Source organism: Schistocerca cancellata, chromosome 8, assembly GCF_023864275.1.
Source record: "Schistocerca cancellata isolate TAMUIC-IGC-003103 chromosome 8, iqSchCanc2.1, whole genome shotgun sequence".
Lineage (NCBI taxonomy): Eukaryota > Metazoa > Arthropoda > Insecta > Orthoptera > Acrididae > Schistocerca > Schistocerca cancellata.
In genome coordinates, this window is record NC_064633.1 from 612,641,006 (window position 1) to 612,663,431 (window position 22,426).

Genomic DNA, 22,426 nt, shown 5'->3' on the forward strand with positions numbered 1-22,426 from the left:
CTATAGCTGTGAGACATGGACAACTCTTTCTAAGCATGAATCTCGACTCAACAGCTTCCATCTCCGCTGTCTCCGGAAGATCGTTCAGATCTCTTGGAGAGACAGAGTACCCAACACCGAAGTCTTTCATCGTGCAAACACAACCAGCATCTTTGCACTCCTGAGTCATCGACGTCTAAGATGGTTGGGACACATCAGACGCATGGATCCTGAACAGATACCGAAACAAGCGCTGTATGGAGAACTTCAGGAGGGTGTGAGGCCAGTGGGACAATCGGATCTTCGTTTCAAGGATGTCTGCAAGAGAGACCTGACCAAGACCAGAATCAATCCAAGTCGCTGGGAGAGCATTGCAGATGACTGTGTCAAGTGACGAGTAACTGTGCCCAATGGTGTCAAGCTCTCAGAGGACGAAAGCACACAGGAACAAATCAGGAAGAGGACAAAGCGAAGAGAAAGAGCGGCTTCTGTTCGAAGTCCCTCAAATTTCACATGTCCAAACTGCAATAGGGACTGCCACTCTTGAGTGGGACTTTTTAGCCACAGCAGATGCTGCAGACTCTGAACCAAGCATGTTACACCATCATCCCTCAAGGATGGAGGGATGCCATTATATATTATAAATAACTAATTTCTTTTTATACTTTTGTTATAATTCTTGTATGTGTTTTAGATATGCTCCTTGCTGCCATCACAACAGATACATAGATGTGATTCAGTTATTGTAAATTGTCAATTTGTGTTTACAATAATCACATACAATTTGTACATTTCTGGATATACTATGGCGTTATGCTTCTATGAAAAAGATACTGACATCTGCTAAACCAGTACTAAGTAAGTTTCTGAAATATACTTCACATAAATGTATAGCCAAGGTCTAAAATTTTATAATATCCCTAATTTTGTAGTCTTCTGAAGGTGACAAATTAATTTTTTGAAACTGGTAAAGCATAATAACAATATATTTGCCCCTGATGAATCTGTTTTATTCTGAAAACTGTATACTACAGTCACTGAAAACTATACCCACGAGTAAAATAATAAAAAGTACTAAAACATTCTTTAATCCTGTTTTATCTACTGAAACAACAATAATTCACATTATTCTTTCTGCACCGCTGCTAAGGACTTGCTGCACAATTACTGCCATCAAAGCTGCATCATGTTCTACAGTAAAAGTGCAATCATTATGAAAAACAATCACTAATTTGGCTGTTAAAATCAAGATACAAAATCCACTCTTATCATCTGTGAAGGTGGTTAGTTAGCAGGGGAGCAACGTTGTCTCATCAAAATTTTTCCAGTTTTTCCCAGTTGAAATTACAGATTTCCCTGAATCAAGTCACACAGAGCCAGATCAGGTGAAGAAAGCTGCAGCGGGTGGTGGAACCATGTCATTTTTGGCCAACAGCTGACTAACAGAGTTGGCTGTGTGGGCAGGTGTGTTGTTATGGCAAAGAACCAGTCTCCTGTCTGCCACAAATCAGGTCTTTTTTCACTCAACCGAGCTCCAAGAGAACCTACTAATCTCTAACGGTTCATCAATTGTCTGTCAACAGTCTGTGAGCACATGCCCTCGAAATTTTTCAATATTTTCATTGATTTGGGCAATTGATGGACATCCAGAATGAGGTTTGTCATTACATAACATGTCGCTATTTTTAAACTGAGCAAGCCACTTGTACACTTGAGTTTTTCCCATAGTGTCATCTTGATAAGCTGTTTCTGACATTAAAACAGTCTCAGCAGCATTTCTACTGAGTAGAAAACAAAATTTCACAGCTGCACATTGTTCTCTTAAATGTGTCTTCACAGAAAGCAAAACATGAACAAAACAGCACTATCAAACAATCACGGCAGATGAACACAAGTCAGGTCAACAACAGAGGCAGCACTGAACTGGCAATGAGTTGCACTATACATGCCTAGTGTCAGAAATGCATACTACATAAGCTCCAGCCAAGGCAATGTTATTCCATTTTTTTTTTTTTTTTTTTTTTTTTTTTTTTGGTGGTGGGGGGGGGGGCTTCTTATGTGGATTGAAACTGATGGTGGAATCTTCAAATTTTATTGTGACTAAGATCAGCTGCAAATTTACTGTGAACTGTTCTCAATCAGTAAATACGAAAATGATAACAATAAATAAATAATGAAAATATTACTGTACCACATGTGGTACATGTTCAGAAGTTTTATTTATAATTACAAGTTTAAGGCACCACACGTCTATTACTACTGTACTGTATATCTTTGTTTGTGAAAAATTAATTAAATGATACAATAAATTGATACAAATTGCAGAAGTTTTAGCATAATTCTTGAATAAATCACAATGAGGCACACATGCAAGAGGTAAGGTCTTCTGGGACCAAACTGCTGAGGTCACACGTCACACATACAAGAGTAAACAATAATATAACCAAAGTCTGAAACATACCTCTGGGCAATCTGTGTAGTCAAACATTCTAAAAACAGCATGTGGCATTGGGTACACATAGCTGTCATGATGTGGAGGAGGTAGGATTGTTGGTAAGTTGTGCTGAAGTGCTTCGGAAAGTGTGCTGTCAAACGCCAAGTAAGGACGTGGAATGTGTTTTTCTGCCCAGTTATCTTGTCGAAGCTTCCGAATCTGGGCCCACAGGCAATCCAAGTACTGCAAAACGAAAGTTGTTCATGAACAAAATATATCAACAGCACTTTCAAAGAGAAATGTAATGTTCACCATGGCACATAACACAATATGTACATCTACTTAATAATATTTGTTCATTTCTACTCCAACTGAATACCTTTTCTTCTATGCGAGTGCAGCTGACAACATTCACGATTTCAGGCATAAATAAACAACACATCTGCTTTCACTTGTCACAACTATGCCACTGGCATTATTCTCATGCAAATTTCTTAAAGCATATTAGCTAGTGCCAACACTATTTACTTATCCGAAAACAACAGAGTGGAATTGTGACAACATTATCTACTTTTTGGAACTCCACAGGGAGGAATGAGGGACAGAGTAAAGATGCAGCAGCACGTATCACAGAGAGTACGTGGCAGTTCCAATCCAGTTAAGATAAAGGCAGAGTGAGAAATTAAGACAGGTTAGGGGAAAGAGAAGTGATAGTCATTTAAGAACTAAGGAATAGGGCAGCAGAGAAAAAAAAAGTATCAAGAAGGGAGGGAGGGAAATGAAATGGAGAAAAAAGGAATAATGAAAAGAAAGGGGGGAAGATAGGATCTACATGATTACTCTGCTATTCACAATAAAGTGCCTGGCAGAGGGTTCAATGAACCACCTTCAAGCTGTCTCTCTACCATTCCACTCTCGAACAGAGTGAAGAAAAAACAAGCACTTAAATTTTTCTGTGCAAGCCCTGATTTCTCTTATTTTATCGTGATGATCATTTCTCCCTATGTAGGTGGGTGCCAACGAAATGTTTTCACAATTGGAGGAGAAAACTGGTGATTGAAATTTGATGAGAAGATCCCATCGCAATGAAAAACGCCTTTGTTTTAATGAATGGCACTCCAATTCACATATCATGTCTGTGGCACTATCTCCTCTATTTTGTGATGAGACAAAACAAGCCACCCTTCTTTGTACTTTTTTGATGTCATCCGTCAGTCCCACCTGATGCATATCTCACATCGCACAGCAATACTCCAGAGTAGGGCGGACAAGCGTGGTGTAAGCGGTCTCTTTAGTAGTCCTGTTGCACCTTCTAAGTGTTCTGCCAATGACTCGCATTCTTTGGTTTCCTCTACCCACAACATTATCTATGTGATTGTTCCAATTTATGTTATTTGTAATTGTAATCCCTAAGTATTTAGTTGAATTTACAGCCTTCAGATTTGTGTGACTTATCGTGTAATCGAAATTTAGTGGATTTCTTTAAGCACTCATGTGAATAACCTCACACTTTTCTTTATTCAGGATCAATTGCCACTTTTTGCATCATACAGATATCTTATCTAAATCATTTTGCAATTCATTTTGCTCATCTGATGACTTTACAAGATGGTAAATGACAGCATCATCTGCAAACAGTCTAAGGCGGCTACTAAGATTGTCTGCTATATCGTTAATACAGATCAGGAACAATAGAGGATCTATAACACTTCCTTGGGGAATGCTGGATATTACTTCTGTTTTACTTGATGACTTTCCATTTATTATTATGAACTGTGTTAATGCAGGTTAAGTTCAGGGGTGTGTTGGAATGTATTGTATCCCATCTGCAGAGTTCAAAGGAATTAGTGCTGAGTGACAGAATCCAAGTGGTCTGCATGATAAAGACAGGCACTGAGGTCCCTGGAGCTACGCTGTAGAGCATGTTCAGCAACTGGGTAATGGGTAAGTGGATACTTGATCAGTTATGTCTCTCAGGTATAAAAGTAGACACATAAGCTGCCTTATCAGTGAGAGTATTTATTGCTTATAGTTTGACTTTCTTGTAAAAAGCTATTTGTGTCTTTTGGAACCATGAAGTATAGCTAGTTAGGGTTGATAGCATGGTGGGTGGTTTGACAATGAGTGAGCCAGCCCAAAACTGGTAGTCACTGTGGCAAAAGGTATTATGCAGTCATCCTGAAGCAGCGTGCCTTGAACCACCAAGTTTAGTTGTAGTCACATCTACAGCATCTATAATTACTCCTCACTCTACCCTTCTCATCTCTGGACTGAAGCTGGCACAGTCCTTACCGGTGTACCATCTTTAACCTCCTATTCTCTCTTTGTCACCACACACTTTACTTTCATCTACCCTCATTCTCATTACACATGAGTTGAGTGACCTGATTTTTCTTTCTAATCTTCCCCATTCATTCATCAATTAATTTCTCTGCCACAGTGTGTTTTTCTAAAGTTGTACTACAAAATGGGGCACTTCCCTCTCTAAACCTGGAACAGCTTTTTGTTGCTCACCAATCCTGGCAGCATTCTGGTCAGATCCATTACTCTTTCTCAAACATTTGTGAAATCATTGTTGAAAAACTATATTTGGTAAATTTAGAGAATTGTTGTTCAGGGTAGATAATGAGAAAATTCTATTTCGTCGACTGTATATCCCTCGTAGATACCATTAGTAAGAGCTAAGAGAGATTGGGACACTTTTATCTGTCTCACTTCAGTGTGATCTCACTTGCCTGAGACTGCAGTCATGTGTGTGAGTTGCACGGGCGTGTGTGTATGTGTGTGTCTCATCTATTTTGGGTGAAGGTCTTACTGGCCAAAAGCTTTATTTGTGAGAGTCTTTATGTTGGGGCTATCTGGGACTGAGCATCCCCACTATATGGTGAGTTGCAACCTTCCTTTTCATAATTTTTTATATGACCAAATGCACAAATTTAAAAGGTTGACATGCTGTATGAGTGAAGGCAAACAAAGCCTTAGCTCTCTGAAATTTATCGTTAAAAAAAGTGATACCTGGGAACTTTGTGACTGAAATATTTGCTTTTGTAAAATTGTCAACACCTTTTTCTTCCAAAATGGTCCTTGTTTTCTTCATTTGGCTGTATTTGAGCTTTCAAAAAGGATTGTTCTGTTGAAAAGCAGCAGCATTTTCCCACTGGTGAACTGAATATGTCTCCAATTTATGGTGTTTTTGGACATTATTTGTCTTTTCTCACCCAATTCAATCCACACAACTAATTTTGACCTTACGTGAGCATTAATAGCCATGCAATTCATGCTTGATAATGCTACAGATACAACTGACAAGGCAGTTAGTGTTAAAGTAGAACCAAATGTACAGTAACTCTATTTTAATACTATAGAAACTACTTCAATGCAGTTGAAAAACATTACAGATTTTATAGGAGTGCGTAGTTTCACATCGATATGTACTAATAAAGGTTTCTCGGATTTCCAGCCACATCAAGTGGTTTAAACTCCACGAGCTTTTGGCCGAGTACTCCTCGGCCATTGTCAAGTGGTGACTGTTTTCTGGTTGCTGCTGCCGTCCTTATATAGCTGCGCTGCCTTCCGTGACATCACTGGTACCCACTCCGGCACCATTTGAAGGAAGCGCGGCTATATAAGGATGGCAGCAGCAACCAGAAGACAGTCACCACTTGACAATGGCCGAGGAGTACTCAGCCAAAAGCTCGTGGATTTTAAACCACTTGATGCGGCTGGAAGCCCGAGAAACCCTTATTGCTACAGATTTTGTTTTCCAATCACTTTACTGCAGAGGCTACAGTGGCAGATGGCTGCAAGCATAAGCAAACTTCAGTCAAAGGGGAGAGGGCTAGTGAGCTTGACCAAGCCTCACCTTCGTTTTGCAGGGCTGCAGCCTACAGCACAACTGGCATATTTTCACAGGGATCACTGATCTCTTCTGGTGTTGTAAGGGTTGTAATTTAAATCTGTTATGGACCAGGATTAGTCGCTTTGCTTATTTCAGAATAAGAAAACAACAATCAATGCACAACACAAAGCTTTCAGGGACAGTTACCATGCAATTGCTTGTTGTGGTTCGCCGAGTATTCACGCCGGACCTCTAGCAGTAATCAATGCAACCACACTTCAAAAAATTCACCATGTTAAAAGTGCCCGCATTATATCATCTTTTGAGCTTTAGCTAACAAACTAACATATGCTTTTCTTTGTTATAAAATGTGAGGTCCCAAGGCTGAGTACTACATTGCATTACGCAGCGTGTACCTTAAATGGACCATTCATCCACCCACAATTGGCATGGCACTAGAGCATTGAGTGCATTGATGATTTTGGGTTCGAACACTTTTTATCTTGAAGACCGATTCTTAATGGACATTATCTTTACACATTGGGCTTTGCCAGATGGCTTACAATACCAGTGACTGAAAATTGGTTACACTTTTAATATTTATATGCAGAAAATATCAAACTATTTGTGATAAAATAGTTAATCTGGATACAATTCACTATGAAATGACTTCTGTTTAGTAATTTTGTGTTTCTGCATTTTGAGGCAGAATTTGCATCTATTTCGCATTTATCACAACAAGCGAATTTTTCCGGTCCCTAATCATAAGGAAAATAGACTCACAACTCTGTCACCAACTTGTTTAACTGTCAGGAAAGTTGTTTGGAATGGATCTAGCATCTATATAGAAACTGGTTTCAGTTGAAATCTACGAGTACTTACCTCCTCTTGTGGATGAGGGTGATCAAGAGCCCACACTCTAAGGGCACCATGATGCTTTTTGCTTCTCTTTCCAAGAAATACTTCAATGGAAATTAGAAGATGTTCTAGTGACTGTTCTTTCTTTTCATATAACTCCCGTCCAACCCACGGCAGTGTGGACAATACAGCAAACACATACCAGTCCTTCCTCACCTGCAGACAAAGAGAAAGGAGTAGAATTGAAGTCACAAAACTTTTCAAAAATTAAATAATCAATGCAGTAAATATTTCAGACAGCTTTATGGATACTTTAACAACCCATTATGATGTTACATACACAGGTGTAGTGGTATACTGCTATAAATATATAAAGGGCAGTCAAATGAAAATGAAACAGAAAAAAGTAAGTATAATGTTTATCATTTCAAAAGTGATTACCATAACTGTTAATACATTTATCCCACTGTGAGACAAGAAGATCAATGCCTTCACGGAAATTTTTTTGTGGTTATCTATGGAACCATAATGTCCGAAGCAAATCAATGGCCACGATTGTCTTTGTTCAGCGCTGTAAAAATATGAAAATCGGATGGGGAATGATCAGGACTGTATGGAGGATGTGTAAGGGTTTCCTAGTAAAACTTCTGCTGACAGCATCACACCAGCAAATTACATGGAGAAAGTATTATTTGGGTGGTAGTCTTCCTATGTAATGTGATCTGCAAACATACAGTATTACAACAAATGTGTCATTAAAATGCGTTGGGTACCCATTCTTCGGATGCTCACCTTTTTTTCTCCTTTCTTGCTCTTTTTTTTTCCACTAATACTTCTGTGTGTGTGACCTAATTCTCTGTGCGCTATCATCACAGTGTGCAGGTATTTTTTTTACAATTGCTTCAAGGTCTTTTTTACATATTATTAAACACTGAACAGCACCATGATTGCTTAATCGAGGTGTTTTTTTTCTTATATTATTGAACAATGAGCAGCTTCAGGTGAACAATCACAACAAAATTTATGCAGAATGCAAATGTAATACTTTTAAATATAAAATAAGGGAAAAGAAACCACCTGCCTATTGGAGCATAGAAACACATTACAGAAAACAGGATTTAGACCAGCTTTTGAGCTCTTGCTCTGTTTCTAGTCAAAGTACACACATTCACACACACAACCACACACACACCGCAACACGCACTCCCATGGAGCTGGTCATGGACACTAGAATGTGTTTTTGGGTGTCAGTGTGCATCAATGTATGTACTTTTATTAGAAAAAGGAGCAAGGGACTGAAAGCTAGTATGAATGCTGCTTTCTGTTAAGTATATCTATGCTCCACACATCAGTCTCCTATAGGTGAGCAATTATCTTCCCCTTGTTTTACATATTGTTCCACCCATGAATTTCCATTATTGTTATTCTTTAAATCTACAACAGAAAAAATTAAGATTTGTAGACAGGATTTTTTTTAAGGCCAGGTAACATGCATCATAATATTGCAAAAAATTTTAAAAACACAATAAGAAGCTCCTGTAGGTTGAACATAAGCTGAAAATTGTATATTGTATATTCATCATCATGTGTAGAGTTACTGAAAAAGGCACAGGGTAGAACAAAAAATTATGAAGTTCCAAAACACACATACTCGTACAGAAGCAAATAACCATTCCTCTGATGTGTGGCTTTGTTCTGAAGCTAAAGGTATTGTCTCAAAACTGTAGGAATTTTGTATTTCGTTTTCTTACTATTCCCATGCCTGCAATGAAGAAATCAGTAACTCCAGAACCTCAACATACGTTTGTACCAAGTGCACGATTCTTTCGGACTCAACTTCTAGTATGCAAGTTGTTCTACAATACAGTCAATAAACCTTAAAGAAGTCTCTCTTGTGCTGAAAAACTTATGTCCAAAATTAAACCATAACCAGGATAAATAACTGAATTTTATAAAACTAACACAGTACAGAATTTACCTGTGGAACACCATCTTCCTTAGCGGCATCAACCATGTTGTCAAGTAGCTGCATTAAAGATCCTGCAGAAATTACATGGCAATTCACAAGGTCTGCTAAGAAGCGTAATGAATACCGTGCCGCATCCCACCGACAACTTTTCAGTGAATCCTTCAGGTTGCGTACCATGTAATCTACAAACTGAGGATAGAAAGTACAGTATGTAAGTCTGACATAACACATATTACCATATATGTTCCATGTAATGTCTATGATATATACCATTTAAATAAAGTGACATTGTGATTGAACACAGTTTTCTAATATAATTTCACTGTGATGAGCAATTTACAAATAATTGTTAAGTACATTAATTACTCACAGAATTATTTAACAATATTGGCACAATAAAAATCTTTATATAGTCAATGACAGTTTACTGTTCATAAAAGTTCCTCTACAGTCAGTGATGTCAAGCACACTATTTTCAGAAACTACGTCCTTATCACTAACATCACGCAGATGTCCAGTGAACTAACACTGAATTTCCTTTTCTAAAGTTTTCGTTTAGAATAGAACACGTGAACACCAGCTGTCTACTTCTGGTGTGCTTTCTTCTTTACCATTTCAGTTAACTTTCCACTGCAGTTATGTAATTCTCCTGTAGCTTAACATGTCATTCCTTTGTTACCTGCAGGGTTAGACAATAGTTTGGAGGCCCTTGTCCTTATACTGCACAGCCCTCAAATTACAGCAAGATATGTGATAAGAGAACAAAACATGGCCGAGACACCTCCCTTTTGATCTGATGGGTCTACTTAATTGAGACACTCATTGATATCAAGCCATCACCGCAAACCTTCTATCAAGATCGTCAGGCATCAGACAAATCCTGCAGTCAGTGTTGAAGAGAAATTTATATCATCGATCTATGTCGTCATCTTCACGCATCATGATGCCGTGGGGTTAGTACTGCTGTTTATAACAGAAGCTTAGAGGACAACTCGATCATTTCGAAATGGTTGTGTACTGTCTGGGTGTACACAATGCTTCCAGATACCTCCAGAAAGGCAGTTCACAATTCTATTGCAATCTTCTTGGGGTGCCTACAAAACCATAATTTGCAGGTAGTGGCCTCAGCTGGTGAGGGAGCATTATAAGGCAAATTTTCACCATTTTGTATCTCACAATAGTGGCTGAAATGTTCCAATTCAGCCACTACGGTGTATACCAATTTGGCAGCCAAATTTCTATCGCAACAACCCTTACTCTTACTTTGTTACTTACTCATTTTCTTTTGGCCCCACAAACCACGGTCGCTTTCTGACCTTGTAAATAGCCTCATCTGTAGCATTGTGTCCTTCCCTAGTTAAAAGTATCTGAAGATCCCCAGCCATCTGGTCTCTTCATCTAATTTTTGGTCTGGGTTTCTTCTCTGACACTTCTCTTCTACAGATGTGGCCAGCCCATCTCAGTTTCCTTGTCTAGGCTTCCACAACAACATCTGAATCTTTACATATCTCCCTGAGCCTCCCGTTCCATATTCAGTGCCTTCTCCTCTCTTATAAATTGGTCCAAGTATCTTCTGCAGTATTTAATTTTAAAAAATATTTACCTTTCACTCTGTATGCTTATGTATTCTCCATATTTCTGCCTCATTTAGAAATACTTAGTGTAAAGTGACAAAGCTTGAAATGACACTTCACGGCATCTTGACAGAATGAACAGTGAACACAATCTTCACTGTCCCACTTATGCTTCCGGACAAGGCATAATCTATGGAACTGCACTGAAAACTAAGGTTTACCTATACAATTGTTATACAAGTGGCTGCAAGCAGTGGTTTCCTATGGTAAAGAAAGTACTGAGAAAGAAAAATAAATTCTGCAAACTGAAGCACAACTTTTTTTAGCAATTTATCAACAAATGGTTCAAATGGCTCTAAGTACTATGGAACTTAACATCTGAGGTCATCAATCCCCCAGACTTAGAACTACTTAAACCTAACTAACCTAAGGACATCACACACATCCATGCCCGAGGCAGGATTTGAACCTGCAACCATAGCAGCAGCGTGGTTCTGGACTGAAGCGCCCAGAACCACTCGGCCACAGCGGCCGACCAATTTTTTAACAAGTCAAGTCTCAATAAAATCACTGGAGATTTGGCTACTATTGATACAGCTTTTCTAAATTTTTCTTGAGGTTTAGTTATTTATTCTGAAAGTGTTATATTAGGTAAACACGGTCATCAAGCTACGTAACAGATCAATCTGTTACCATAACATTTATTTCACCAACTCGCCAGCAAGCTGTCACTTTATAATCTAACTTTGACCTCATGTTATGCTACAGGTCATTTGTAGCCACAACCGAGATTTTGATGGTGTGGAACTATCATACCATAACCAGAGTTTCAAGTGTTGAATATTTAACTTTATTAGGTTAAAAGTCATAAAAATAAAAACCTCACCTCACCACCAAAATTATAATTCTTTGCATTGAGCAATCCCACCAATGTAGTGTAGATTGTACATTTCTCAGGCATCTTGATAGCACAATCTGTAAGTATACGAAGTATCTTGGTGCGAAAAGTTGCTAAATCTGCCTCCAGTACACTTGCAAGTCCTTCCAAATTACTCTCCAGCGATGAGGTGCTCTGTAAATTAATTGCAGTTACCATTAACACAAACTATGAACATTTGCTCAAATCACGCACATAAAATTCCGAAGAACAATGTCTCCCCCCCCCCTCTACAAAACCATAACAACATTACAAGATCATGTGAAATTAGGCTTTGAAGATATCTGAGCAATAACAGGAAGTCCACTAATATGGAAATTATGGTAATAACTACAATATCAAACAATAATAAGAAAAAACTACTACAATGGAAGATGCTGGAACTTCTGAAATCATGGGTTTCTTTTCCTGGCAAAAGAAAACTGCAAGCTGGAGGAAATGAATCTATTCAAGAACTGAACAAAAGCTATTCAGACCACCAGGTTGAGGAAACATGGTATGACAAGTCAAGAGATAAATCTACAATGCAAAGGTAACAATACATGAGACTTGAAAATTTTTGAAGCTGCAAGTGGTAGTTAACAAATAAAGAAAGACAAAAATGTGATACTGGTCAACAGAAAGCAGCCATAAAACATAAGTGAGAGATGAAAAGCAAAAATTATGGCAGAAAGGGAGGGGGGCGGGGGTGTATAATGAGAGAGATGACAGGATTCAGCTGGGTGGCAATTATATTTTGTAGAGCAAATTCTCACCAAGTTCTGCAGTGCTGGTGTTTGGAGGAAGAGTCTAAATTATCCACACAGGATTTTATCTTTCATTAATCCCTTCCCCTCAGCATCCTCACCTTCTGGTATCAAACTTAATGGTTTGTTTTCTTTCATTTAAAATCTATTTATTACCCATTTTCCAACACAAGTCCTAAAGATTAAAAGAGGAAGGAAAGATGTGAGAAACATTTTGGGTTTTATGCCTTGCAGACTATGAGGTCATTAGAGATGGAGCACAAACTTGGGTTGGGGAACCAAGGGGAAAGAAACTGGCTGTGGGTTTTTTCAAAGGAACCATCCTGGTACTCACATTAAATTATTTAACAGAAACAGGAAAAATGTAATTCTGGATGGCTGTGAAAGGTATTCAGTTTTTATGTTTGAATGATTGGAATAATTTCAACTAAACTTGGTACATCTATTACTTGGTTGTTGGTACACACAAACAGTGGCTGGAGCAACAGTGACATGTAAGCAAAAGGAAATTTCAACCAAATGCATTTATATGGCTTACTACCTAGGAAAAAAATACTTTTGGAGTAAGACACCCTTAGCTTCACTAGGAGTTGGATAGGTGATGTGAAGGTGGTGCCATACAAAGATAATCAAATATGATTGATATTAGTGTCAAATATGTGTTTTTTAAGTTGCTACACTAACTGGAGAGTCTCAGTAACATTGATTGATGACAACCCTGATAGGAAATGATCCTTAGTGGTAGGTGTGGAATGACTAGTAAACCATAAATGTGAAATATGAGGAGAATTTTCAACTGAACTTTATACACATGTCATTTAACGTTGGAAAAGAACCACTTGTTAGATGCTCCTAGAACACTTTGGTATAAGGGTGGGAAGTGGGGAGATGGTGGCTTGGTTGATGAGGTCCAATTTAAATGTAACTTAACAGGATAAGGAAGGAGCAAAATAGTATTTTATTCACTCTAGGAGGTTTCCCTTTTAATTTCAAGAGATTGAAATCTTCTCACTTGTGTTCTCAATCATCTATAAATTGCAAGAGAAGGTCTCTTAAGTACGGTGGAATGGAATTGAGATCATCATATTTCTCTGATGGGCAATTTTATGTTGCTTGTTCAGAGATGGGTTCACTTAGTAATTTATTTGTTTTTCCATCTGTAAGGGAAACTGAAATTATACTACAGCATATAACAATGTTTTGTGGTAAATTAATATTACAATGAATTTGTAAAATATTTTATTTTACCTTTGGAAAAATGCTCCTATCGGAGAACAAAAATGCTGAATATGTTCCTCTTTATTAACAGATTCTGACTGAAAAGTAGAGCACCAGCTGTCTCATTCCACCTTTCCCAGCACTTTTAAAAATTTCCCAAAAACATTGGCATGCGAGCATATCCACGCTCTTTATAACATGCAACTTATTTCTCGCTCCCACAAACTGCCCTAGCTGAAACTTACTCACACTCACCAGTCCATCATTGCAAATCTCTCATGCCCATCTACTCCAAATTACCCATTCTCACTCACTCATTCAGCACATCTCATTGTCATTATCTCTTTCTGTCTCTCTTAACTGTCACTGTCCCTTGTCTCACAGTCAGTCTCCTTTGTTCTGCCCTATGAACACTGTCCCCTCTTACTCTCTCTTACTGCTGATACCTCATTCCTTCCTTCCTTGCCACTGCTGCTGTCTCTTCTCACTGGCGCTATCTTTCTCTCCTTTGTTATCACTGTCATAGACATTGTCTCTCAGTATCACTGGTTCTTGCCCACTCTCACTTTCTCCTTTTCTTTATTCCTCTCGCAATGGCACTGCCTCCTTCACTCTTTTGCCCGCACGATTCTCTCTCACTGTCTACTATGTTCCAATGCCACTGTGTATCTCTCTATCTCTCACATTGCCACTGTCTCCTTCACTCTATCTATACCACACCCACTGTCTACTATATTGTAATATTCATTACCTCCCTGTCTCTTTCCCGTTGCCACTGTCTCCTCCTCTCTCAGCATAAAAATGTGTGATATTTTCGCATGTCAATATTTTTGTAAAATTTTTTAAAGGTGCCGAGGAAGGTATAAATGAGGCAGCTGTAAACCCAATTTTCAGCCAGTCTTTTTAATAAAGAAGGGCATATTCACCTTTTTCTGCTCTGATAGGACTGTTTTTCCCCTGGTTCCCTTCTTTTCACTGCCACAATAGGGCACGTCAATCATGGAAAGAACTTGATAGGCCAGTAAAATTTTGATACTTTACTTAAGTGAAACTGAAATAACCCAAAACTAATTGTACACTTCAGACCAGATTAAACATGCACAAAATTTTTGCATGTGCTTCAGTACTACAACAGGGAGTTCCCAGAACCCTTTGGATGATAACAGAGACATTTTACATCATATTTCTCTGTGCCACATCACTTTATAAACTATGTTTCTGCCTCACACCACATTTTACGGGCACAAGTATGGTAACTTTGATCCTCTGTATCTCAGAATCTGATAAAGATGTCTACAAAATTTTCAACGTTGTTTGAGACAGGAATCTTAAGAATATATCATAAACATTACACACATTTGCTATGCATAGCCATCTTGGAATCCTTGGTTGGCTTCTGGTCTGCTGGTGACAGCAAAAATATAGTAAAAAATCCTTTTTTAGGGTTTTCTGAGGAACTGCCCGTGAACTAATGGTATATACGTAAGTCCCATCAAGCCCACCATAGACCACATCAAATGCAAAAAGAACCACCCAATTTTCTATATTTGCCTATGCAAGAGGAAGTGTATACTGTTCATACTTTGTCCCTGTACTGTAGGATCGTAACACTAAGACTATCCTTGTGTTGGATATACGGATGGCCCATAGCCCAAGAGCTGCCCAAAACCCTTGACTATACATTTTTATCACCAACAGAACCCATGATATGAGCACGGGAAAATTTCGCTTTTAGGCGTGGTGTTTTAGAACATATTGGTAAGCATGCTGTTGTATGCACTTACAGTTTTCAAAGCATATAATGTAAGATGGAGTTAAACTGGGCAACTGTGGATAATAAGGTACTATGGAAACAAAAGTCCATGTTTATATGGAAATGAGGCACAGGTATATTAGTTTGATCCTATGAAACACTAGGCAAGAGACTAGCTATACCTTACTGTCCACATTTTTGTCATAAGGCAAGAAAAAAGATAAAGGTTAAAGAGTTTCAGATCTAGATAATTTTTCAACTGCTCCATAGAACCAATCCACCTCAATTAGACCAGCATGCGGCAGGAAAAACCCCAAAACCCAACTACCATGCCTTCACACCGAATCTAGTTTAAGACATTATATCTGAGAATATTTCACTTTCATGAAGGAAATGGAAAACCAGTTCCACTCTCCATGAGTTGTCCGTCGATATAAGAGGCAAAGAACCTGGAAGATGATGCTTAGCATGGAGCCAGGAGGAGGGGGCATTACACCAGGTTGTTAGCTATTGTCTGTAAGGTTCTGCAACAAGAATGTGGGTGTGGCTCGTTACATAACATAAAACTGTGTGTTAATTTAGTGTGACTGATGCAGAGGTGTAGAACCATGGATTTCTACCTGCAGGAATGGAAAGTGTAGTGGCCTGTAGCAGTAATCTTCCTGATTTATTGGACGGGGCAATAGCCCACCAGATGTTATTCCATCTCCGAGTGAGGAGAGATCTTATTTGCACCTACAAATCTGAAGCTGGGTTCATCGAAGTAAATGCTGGGAAAGTAATCGCTTGTCTAGACAAACATGTCAGTCAGTTCACAGTTCGTTCCCTGAGAAACACAAATGATTCAAGGACCGAGAGAAAGACAACTGTTCAGACTGCTCAATGAGTCACTACAAATTAAAACTTGGTCAAGAAAGATCTGTTTAACAGAACATTGGGCTCTGATAATGGCTGTCAGATCTGCCGTAAAACACAACACGTTTCCAGCAACAAATGTTGTTTCTACTTAGCAGCAGATGTGAAAGCATATACTGCCTTATCCAGGGTTTTACAGCTGTCAATAAAACTCACGGTAGTACCCTGCTACTCCTGAACAACTTACTAGAACAGACACCAAAAGGTCAAGGCGGCAACAGCAACTTTAAGCCCTCTAAATAGATCAGTTTTAATTCATTATCCGGGTACTAACCAGGGACAGGGCAGGAGGGTTGTGAGAAAACACAAGGATCACATTCTAAAGAGTTTAGGCGATGGTCCCAGCAGAGGGCATTCCAAATGGTAATCCACCTGCGGGCAGATGCTGGAGGGGGGGTCAAATATATTTTAACCAGAAGGAATTTGATATGCTAGATTATCAGGAAATTGTCAGGTGTGATTGTATACATGAGCAAGAGTTGGTAAAATAGGAACTGATGAGGGAAAATCTCCACTTTGCCTTGAAGATTGTCTGCAGGACTAGTCCGTAAGGCACCACTGGACAACCATATTCCACTATGATGAATAGCTCCAAAAATTTGAAAGCTGAAGATATCAGTGACCTACAGATATGGCAACTATAGCCTATTCAGGATGAGACAAGGGCCTGGTAAATATAGAGAGTAACACCAGCCACATCACAAAAGGTGTACCAACTCGATCACAGAACAACTGGTGAATAAAAATTGGTAGGGAGCCTCAAATGGCCCAATCATGGAGGATAAAGAAAAAGCTTGTCAGAATGCTGTTCCCAACCTAAATAGATGGTCAGCTGTGGATCACCCCTCCCAGAAACAACAATGATACAAGGACAAGTCCCACGATATGAGCACCAGCATAGTTGATGGGCTACCAAGCTTTCAAGCAGTTTTCTGGGGACAGTAGTGACGCAAATCAGTTGGTAGCTGTTGATGGACAATGGGTATTTGCCTTGTTTAAGGACTGGGACAATGATACTATCTCACCACTTCGATGGTAAAACACCTACTAGCCACACCCAGTTGAAGACACTAACTAGATGGAGTATTTCAGTATAATGTAGCCAGCCCCTCACTGGGCCATTAGGACCACCATCATTACCAATGTGTCCTGCAGGTTGTCTCGTAGCTGGTCTGTAGGCATTCCCCTTAAGAGATGCCTGTTTCTCACTATGCTGTGCACACACTGCCTATATTGATGTTGTGATCTCAAACTACTTTCTTCATCTGCAATCACGTGGCTAGACACATCTGCACACCCACTATTCATAATGGCACTGTGATCAGTCACGTGATTATGTTCATATTTATTCGCCAGCCTCTATAGGATGAGACAAGGACACCAGCAGGTGGTCAGCTGTTCTGCTCTGGGCAATTATGCCAACCACTTGCTGCCCATCAGTGAGAGCCTCATCCTCCATCTTGCTGGCCCTTGGTATTGCCACCGAATCCTCAGGGGCCACCACTAGTCAAGCCATTGAACTTATTGGTCCCCAACACCTGCTGATGTTGTCCCTGGTTCATCAGCGCTGCACCAGGTAACTCTGTTGGCACCGTCGCATTTCATGTTGCTGGTCATACTCCTTCCTGCCAGGTGCTACTGAAGCACACAGCTGGCCCAGCGGCCCCATTGCATTCGTGTGGCCACTACTGATTAAGCACTGCTTTGCTAGCAGCTGTCATTGCCTGTCGCTGCCTGCCACTGCTGTAGCAAGCTCAATAGACCACCGACGGTGTCAGTCTTGCTCGGCACCAGTCACACCCCTCTCATTGCAATACTCACACCACCATTGCCAACTGACACTGCTGCTGGCTCATTGGGCTACCAATGCTGCCAGCCTTACCGAACATCACTTGCGTCCCCTCTGCCCGCAACGTCAAACGCTGGGTGCCTGCCACACTGTACACAGCATCACCGAGTGCCACGTAAGTCCACGTCACAGCACTACGCTGGGTCTATACTATTTCTCGATGAGCCTCTGATATGATACTATCAGACGTTACGTATTGTTAACCAGTGTACAATGACCTCTCGTGTTTATCACCCGTGATCTGTTGTTACTTCTTAAGCCATTGCCACTCCACTGCAAGGACATAAAAACTGCATAAAACAAATATATGCACCTCATCTCACCTGCTGCATAAAAGGTGGCAATGAGATACTCCAGGCACACCACAGTGCACCGGTTGCAGATGCGACTGTTGACTCTGATTTCACACGCCTTGCCTCACTCGTCACCACTGCCCAGCTCAAACCCAATGCCCACAGTCCCTCTGACTGTTGCCATGTCTGGAATGTCGCTATCGTGGGCTATCGACACCCGTTGTTCACGTGACATGGTGGTCCCATCACTGGTCGCTGTAAATTGTGCCTTGCCCTACTTGAGTCCTGCCCGTGCCAGCAGCTTCCAGAGACCCAGTCATCCCATCGGCAGCTGCTATGGGTCAAGCTACGATCCCCTCTGCTGCCGAAGCCCACCGCACTGGAATCCGTGTCCTCCTCTGGCGGTCATTGATGGTCAACTCTTGCTCCCACTGGCCATCACAGTAAGTGCTGCAGAGGTGCTAGGATCCTGATGTCACCCCTGGTAGCTTGTCCACCTGCGGTCAACAACTGACAATGCATTCCTACACATGTCCCAGCGTCTTGGCTGCGCCATCGGCATCCCACTTGAAGCTGCATCGACCTCTCGGCATAAAGCTGAGCCCCCAGTGCCCTTTTGCGCACCTTGCTGCTGCGCTGATGTTCTGCTGGTACCTTCGTGTGTCTGGCACCCATTGACGTTGGGGTTCTGCCACCCACTGGCTACTGCCAACCCTTCAACGCTTCTTCGGGCTGTCAGCATTCTTGTGTCTCAGGCAGCCACCACTGGTCAAGCTCCTGCTTTCCATCGCCCACTGACGCCCTGTCTCACCATTTCCTGTCGTGGGACACCCATCAGTCCTTCTGGAGCTCATCTCTGCCTTCTCTGTGTCTTTGGAACTTCCACACCTCACACCCATTGGCTGGCCAGATGAGCGCATTGCGTTTCTAGCCATCACCTCTTTTCTGGGTGCCTGGACATTATACTACCTCTCTTTTCAGTGGTGCTACTCTCGGTGTTGCCCTTACCTTACTCTTTTGTCCATGATAAACCTGGTGATGTATTTTTTGTTGCTTTGGGACTCGCTCATGGCCCTCCCGTTTTGTTTTGCGTGTTTTCCGCACACCATATGTTTCTTGGATCCCGCCACGTCCCCCGTTAGTTAAACCTTCACTCCCTGCGCCCACTGATGCTCTTCTAGCCTGTTCTGCCCTTTTGTCACATTCTGGCACTCCTCATAAGCCCTCTGCCCAAGGCCTGTGCCTCTTTGCTATTTTTCTTTCAGCCAATTTGATGCCACCGTCTCTTCCCAAGGAGAAAGGAGTACTGTAGCCAGCTCCTCACTGGACCACCAATGGACCAAGCAAACCCTTGTGTCCTCTGCGAGTTGCCTAGTGGCCTGGCTGTAGGCGTTTCCTCATCAGAGGAGCCATCCCCCCCCTCCTCCCCATCCCCCCATGCTGTGTGCACATACCCTATAGGGGTTCTATGATCTCTGAACGACTTTCTCACTGCGACCACGTATCTAGAGCCATCTGTGGCCACAACATCCGTAATGGCATTGCGATCAGCCATGTGATCGTCTTCATATCAATCCGTCTGCCTTTATAGGCAGTCAGTTGCTCTGCCTGGGCAATTATGCCGGCCGCTTGCGGCCCATCGGTCAGAGCCTCATCATTCATCTCACCACCCACCGGTGTCACTGCAACCTTGGGGGCTGCCACTGCTGAGCCAGAGCGCTACCAGATGCCTGCCGATGTTGTCCCTGGTTCATCTGTTCTGCACCATCACACTCTGTTGACGTATCTGTGTACTGGGAGGCACTGTGGTCAAATGCTTTCCTCCCAGCTTACGACAGCACCAAATGGTGGCCTGTTGAGTTCGAGGCTACCAGGCGGCTGCTGCTGATTGAGTGCTGCCTTGCCAGCAATTGTCATTGCCTGTTGGTGCCTGCCATTGCTGCAGCCAGCTCATTGGGCTACCGACACTGCCAGCCTCATTGGGCACCAGTCACATTCCTCTCCCTGCAGCTTCAATCGCCAGATGCTTACTGACACTGCCATCTCTCAGAGTACCACTCCCATCGCCAACCGATGCTGCAGTCAGCTCATTGGGCTACCAACAGTGCAAGTCTCGCCGAGCACCAGTCGCACCCGCTCTCACCAGAACGACAATCACCAGGCGCCTTCCACAACCTACAGAGCATCACCAGGCATCAGCTACATCCACGCCACAGAACTACACCGTGTTCAGACTACTCCCAGAACAGCCCCTAAAATTATAATATCAGATGTCATCTACTGTTAACCACTGTGCAATAACTCTTGCAGATATCACACGGAAACTGCTGCAACTTCCTGTGCCCTTGCCACTGTGCAAGGACATAAAACAGTAACATCATATGTTGGCTCATCTGATCATAAATTGAATCAGAGTCTGGCGCTGTATCATGTGATATGTCCAGAGTCTGAAGCAGTTCTCAGTCAGTGAATCATTCACTACATAGTTCTGTGTGACAGGGTAAAAGATAGTGGGATGGCTTCATCTTGCTTTTTATGCACTTAAAAGACAGCCAGGTAAAAGCCAGGTAAGAACAGGGCAATACAGTTGTAAAATGGGTCACAAAGTGTTCGGCAAGAACTGACATGTCGGTATATATACCACCCTGAAGGAGGAGATCTGGGACACTTTTTGAGCTTTGGTGGTCGAACAGACTAAGGAGCATGGCCCACATCTTGGATGGAAAGGCATATGTTTTCAAGGAGGAGATGTAGTGCTCCCAGCATTCCTTCTTATTGCATTTGATCAGAGGGCGAGCCTTAACAAAGATGATGAGTGGTCTGTGAAGGATAGTGCTTGATATCTTGCAGGGCCCTTAGATGATCCTGAATATTTGTTTCAATGTCTTAGTTCACCATGGAGCCAGATGGAGGTGGAGTGGGACCGTAGAAAGTAGGACAGCAGTTCCAGCTGTGAGGATGATTGCATCGGAATCTGAGACAACTTCGACAATCTCATCGTTGCAACCTGGCGGACAGGGGGCGAAGATAATGGCACAGGTTTACAACTGCCATTTGGCTGTTCAAAAAGCCCAGTATGGTAAGTGATCTGTCAGGTGGTGACAAGGAAGTTACATAATCATTAGAAAGTGACCATTGTGCACAAGATCAGGAAGAAGCTGGTCAGTCTGAAGGCCACTATCAGAAGAAGTGGTACTTCCCCGAAGGGAGTAATGTGCTCTGAAATCTCCCCATAAGAGAAAAGGAGTGGGGAGTTGCTGGATTACGGTAGTCATCACATGATAAGTAAGCGCCTTATCTGGAGGTAAATAAACATTACAATCGTTAATGACTGCGGTTGTCTGCACTTATACAGCTATGTTTCCAATGTGGCACGAAGGGGAATCTGATCACTGACGACATCTGTATGGTGCTGACAGAATGTGCGGTAAGCTTGAAGAGTTGGGAAATGGCCATCAGTGAGGTGCATTTCTTGAAAGGCAACAAAGATCGTAGAACAGGAGAAAATCAGTAGCTGTAATTCTGGCGACTGACAGTAATATTCATTTCAGTTCCAGTGGAAAATCACATTGGAGTGCTTCGGTTGGTCACGAAGAGCCTATACTCTGATTAAAACTACTTTGTGAATGACAGACTACATTGATGTGGGGCAATGTTGCCAGCATGCAGCCAGCCACGTGTGACGCAGCTCTGCAGGTACCAACAAAACAGGCAATAAAGTGAACATGTGGCACTCCACTAAGAACAATAACTGACTGGGAGTTGGTACTTAACACCTGACTATCTGAAACATCAGTCACAATGTAATTCTAATCGGAGTATAGGAGGACAGGCAATGTACCTAAATCACCACCTGTAAATGGTAGAGGTTTGACGAAGCAAGTAGGGATAATTTTAAATCCTCTCTTGTTTTGCCATCTGCTACTTAAACTCGTTTTTTCACTTTTAACAATTTACCATTAACATACGTGAATAAAATATGAATTTTCACAAAAGAAAAAACCTGGCCCTTAGTTTTAAAGAATATAACACCAGATTTAATTCTGTACTAAGTTTTAAGTAT

The 22,426-nt window shown here is 41.3% G+C and overlaps 1 protein-coding gene across 1 annotated transcript in view; it reads right to left on the reverse strand.

Annotated features, from left to right (window-relative positions):
- LOC126095776 (nuclear cap-binding protein subunit 1) overlaps positions 1-22,426 on the reverse strand; it is a 208,634-nt gene that overhangs the window by 157,688 nt on the left and 28,520 nt on the right. Inside the window, exons 3-6 of the mRNA XM_049910582.1 lie at positions 11,539-11,724; positions 9,088-9,267; positions 7,134-7,325; positions 2,441-2,656 (exon numbers count right to left, since the gene is read on the reverse strand). Coding sequence (XP_049766539.1) covers positions 2,441-2,656; positions 7,134-7,325; positions 9,088-9,267; positions 11,539-11,724 — 774 coding nt within the window. The remainder of the gene's footprint in view (positions 1-2,440; positions 2,657-7,133; positions 7,326-9,087; positions 9,268-11,538; positions 11,725-22,426) is intronic.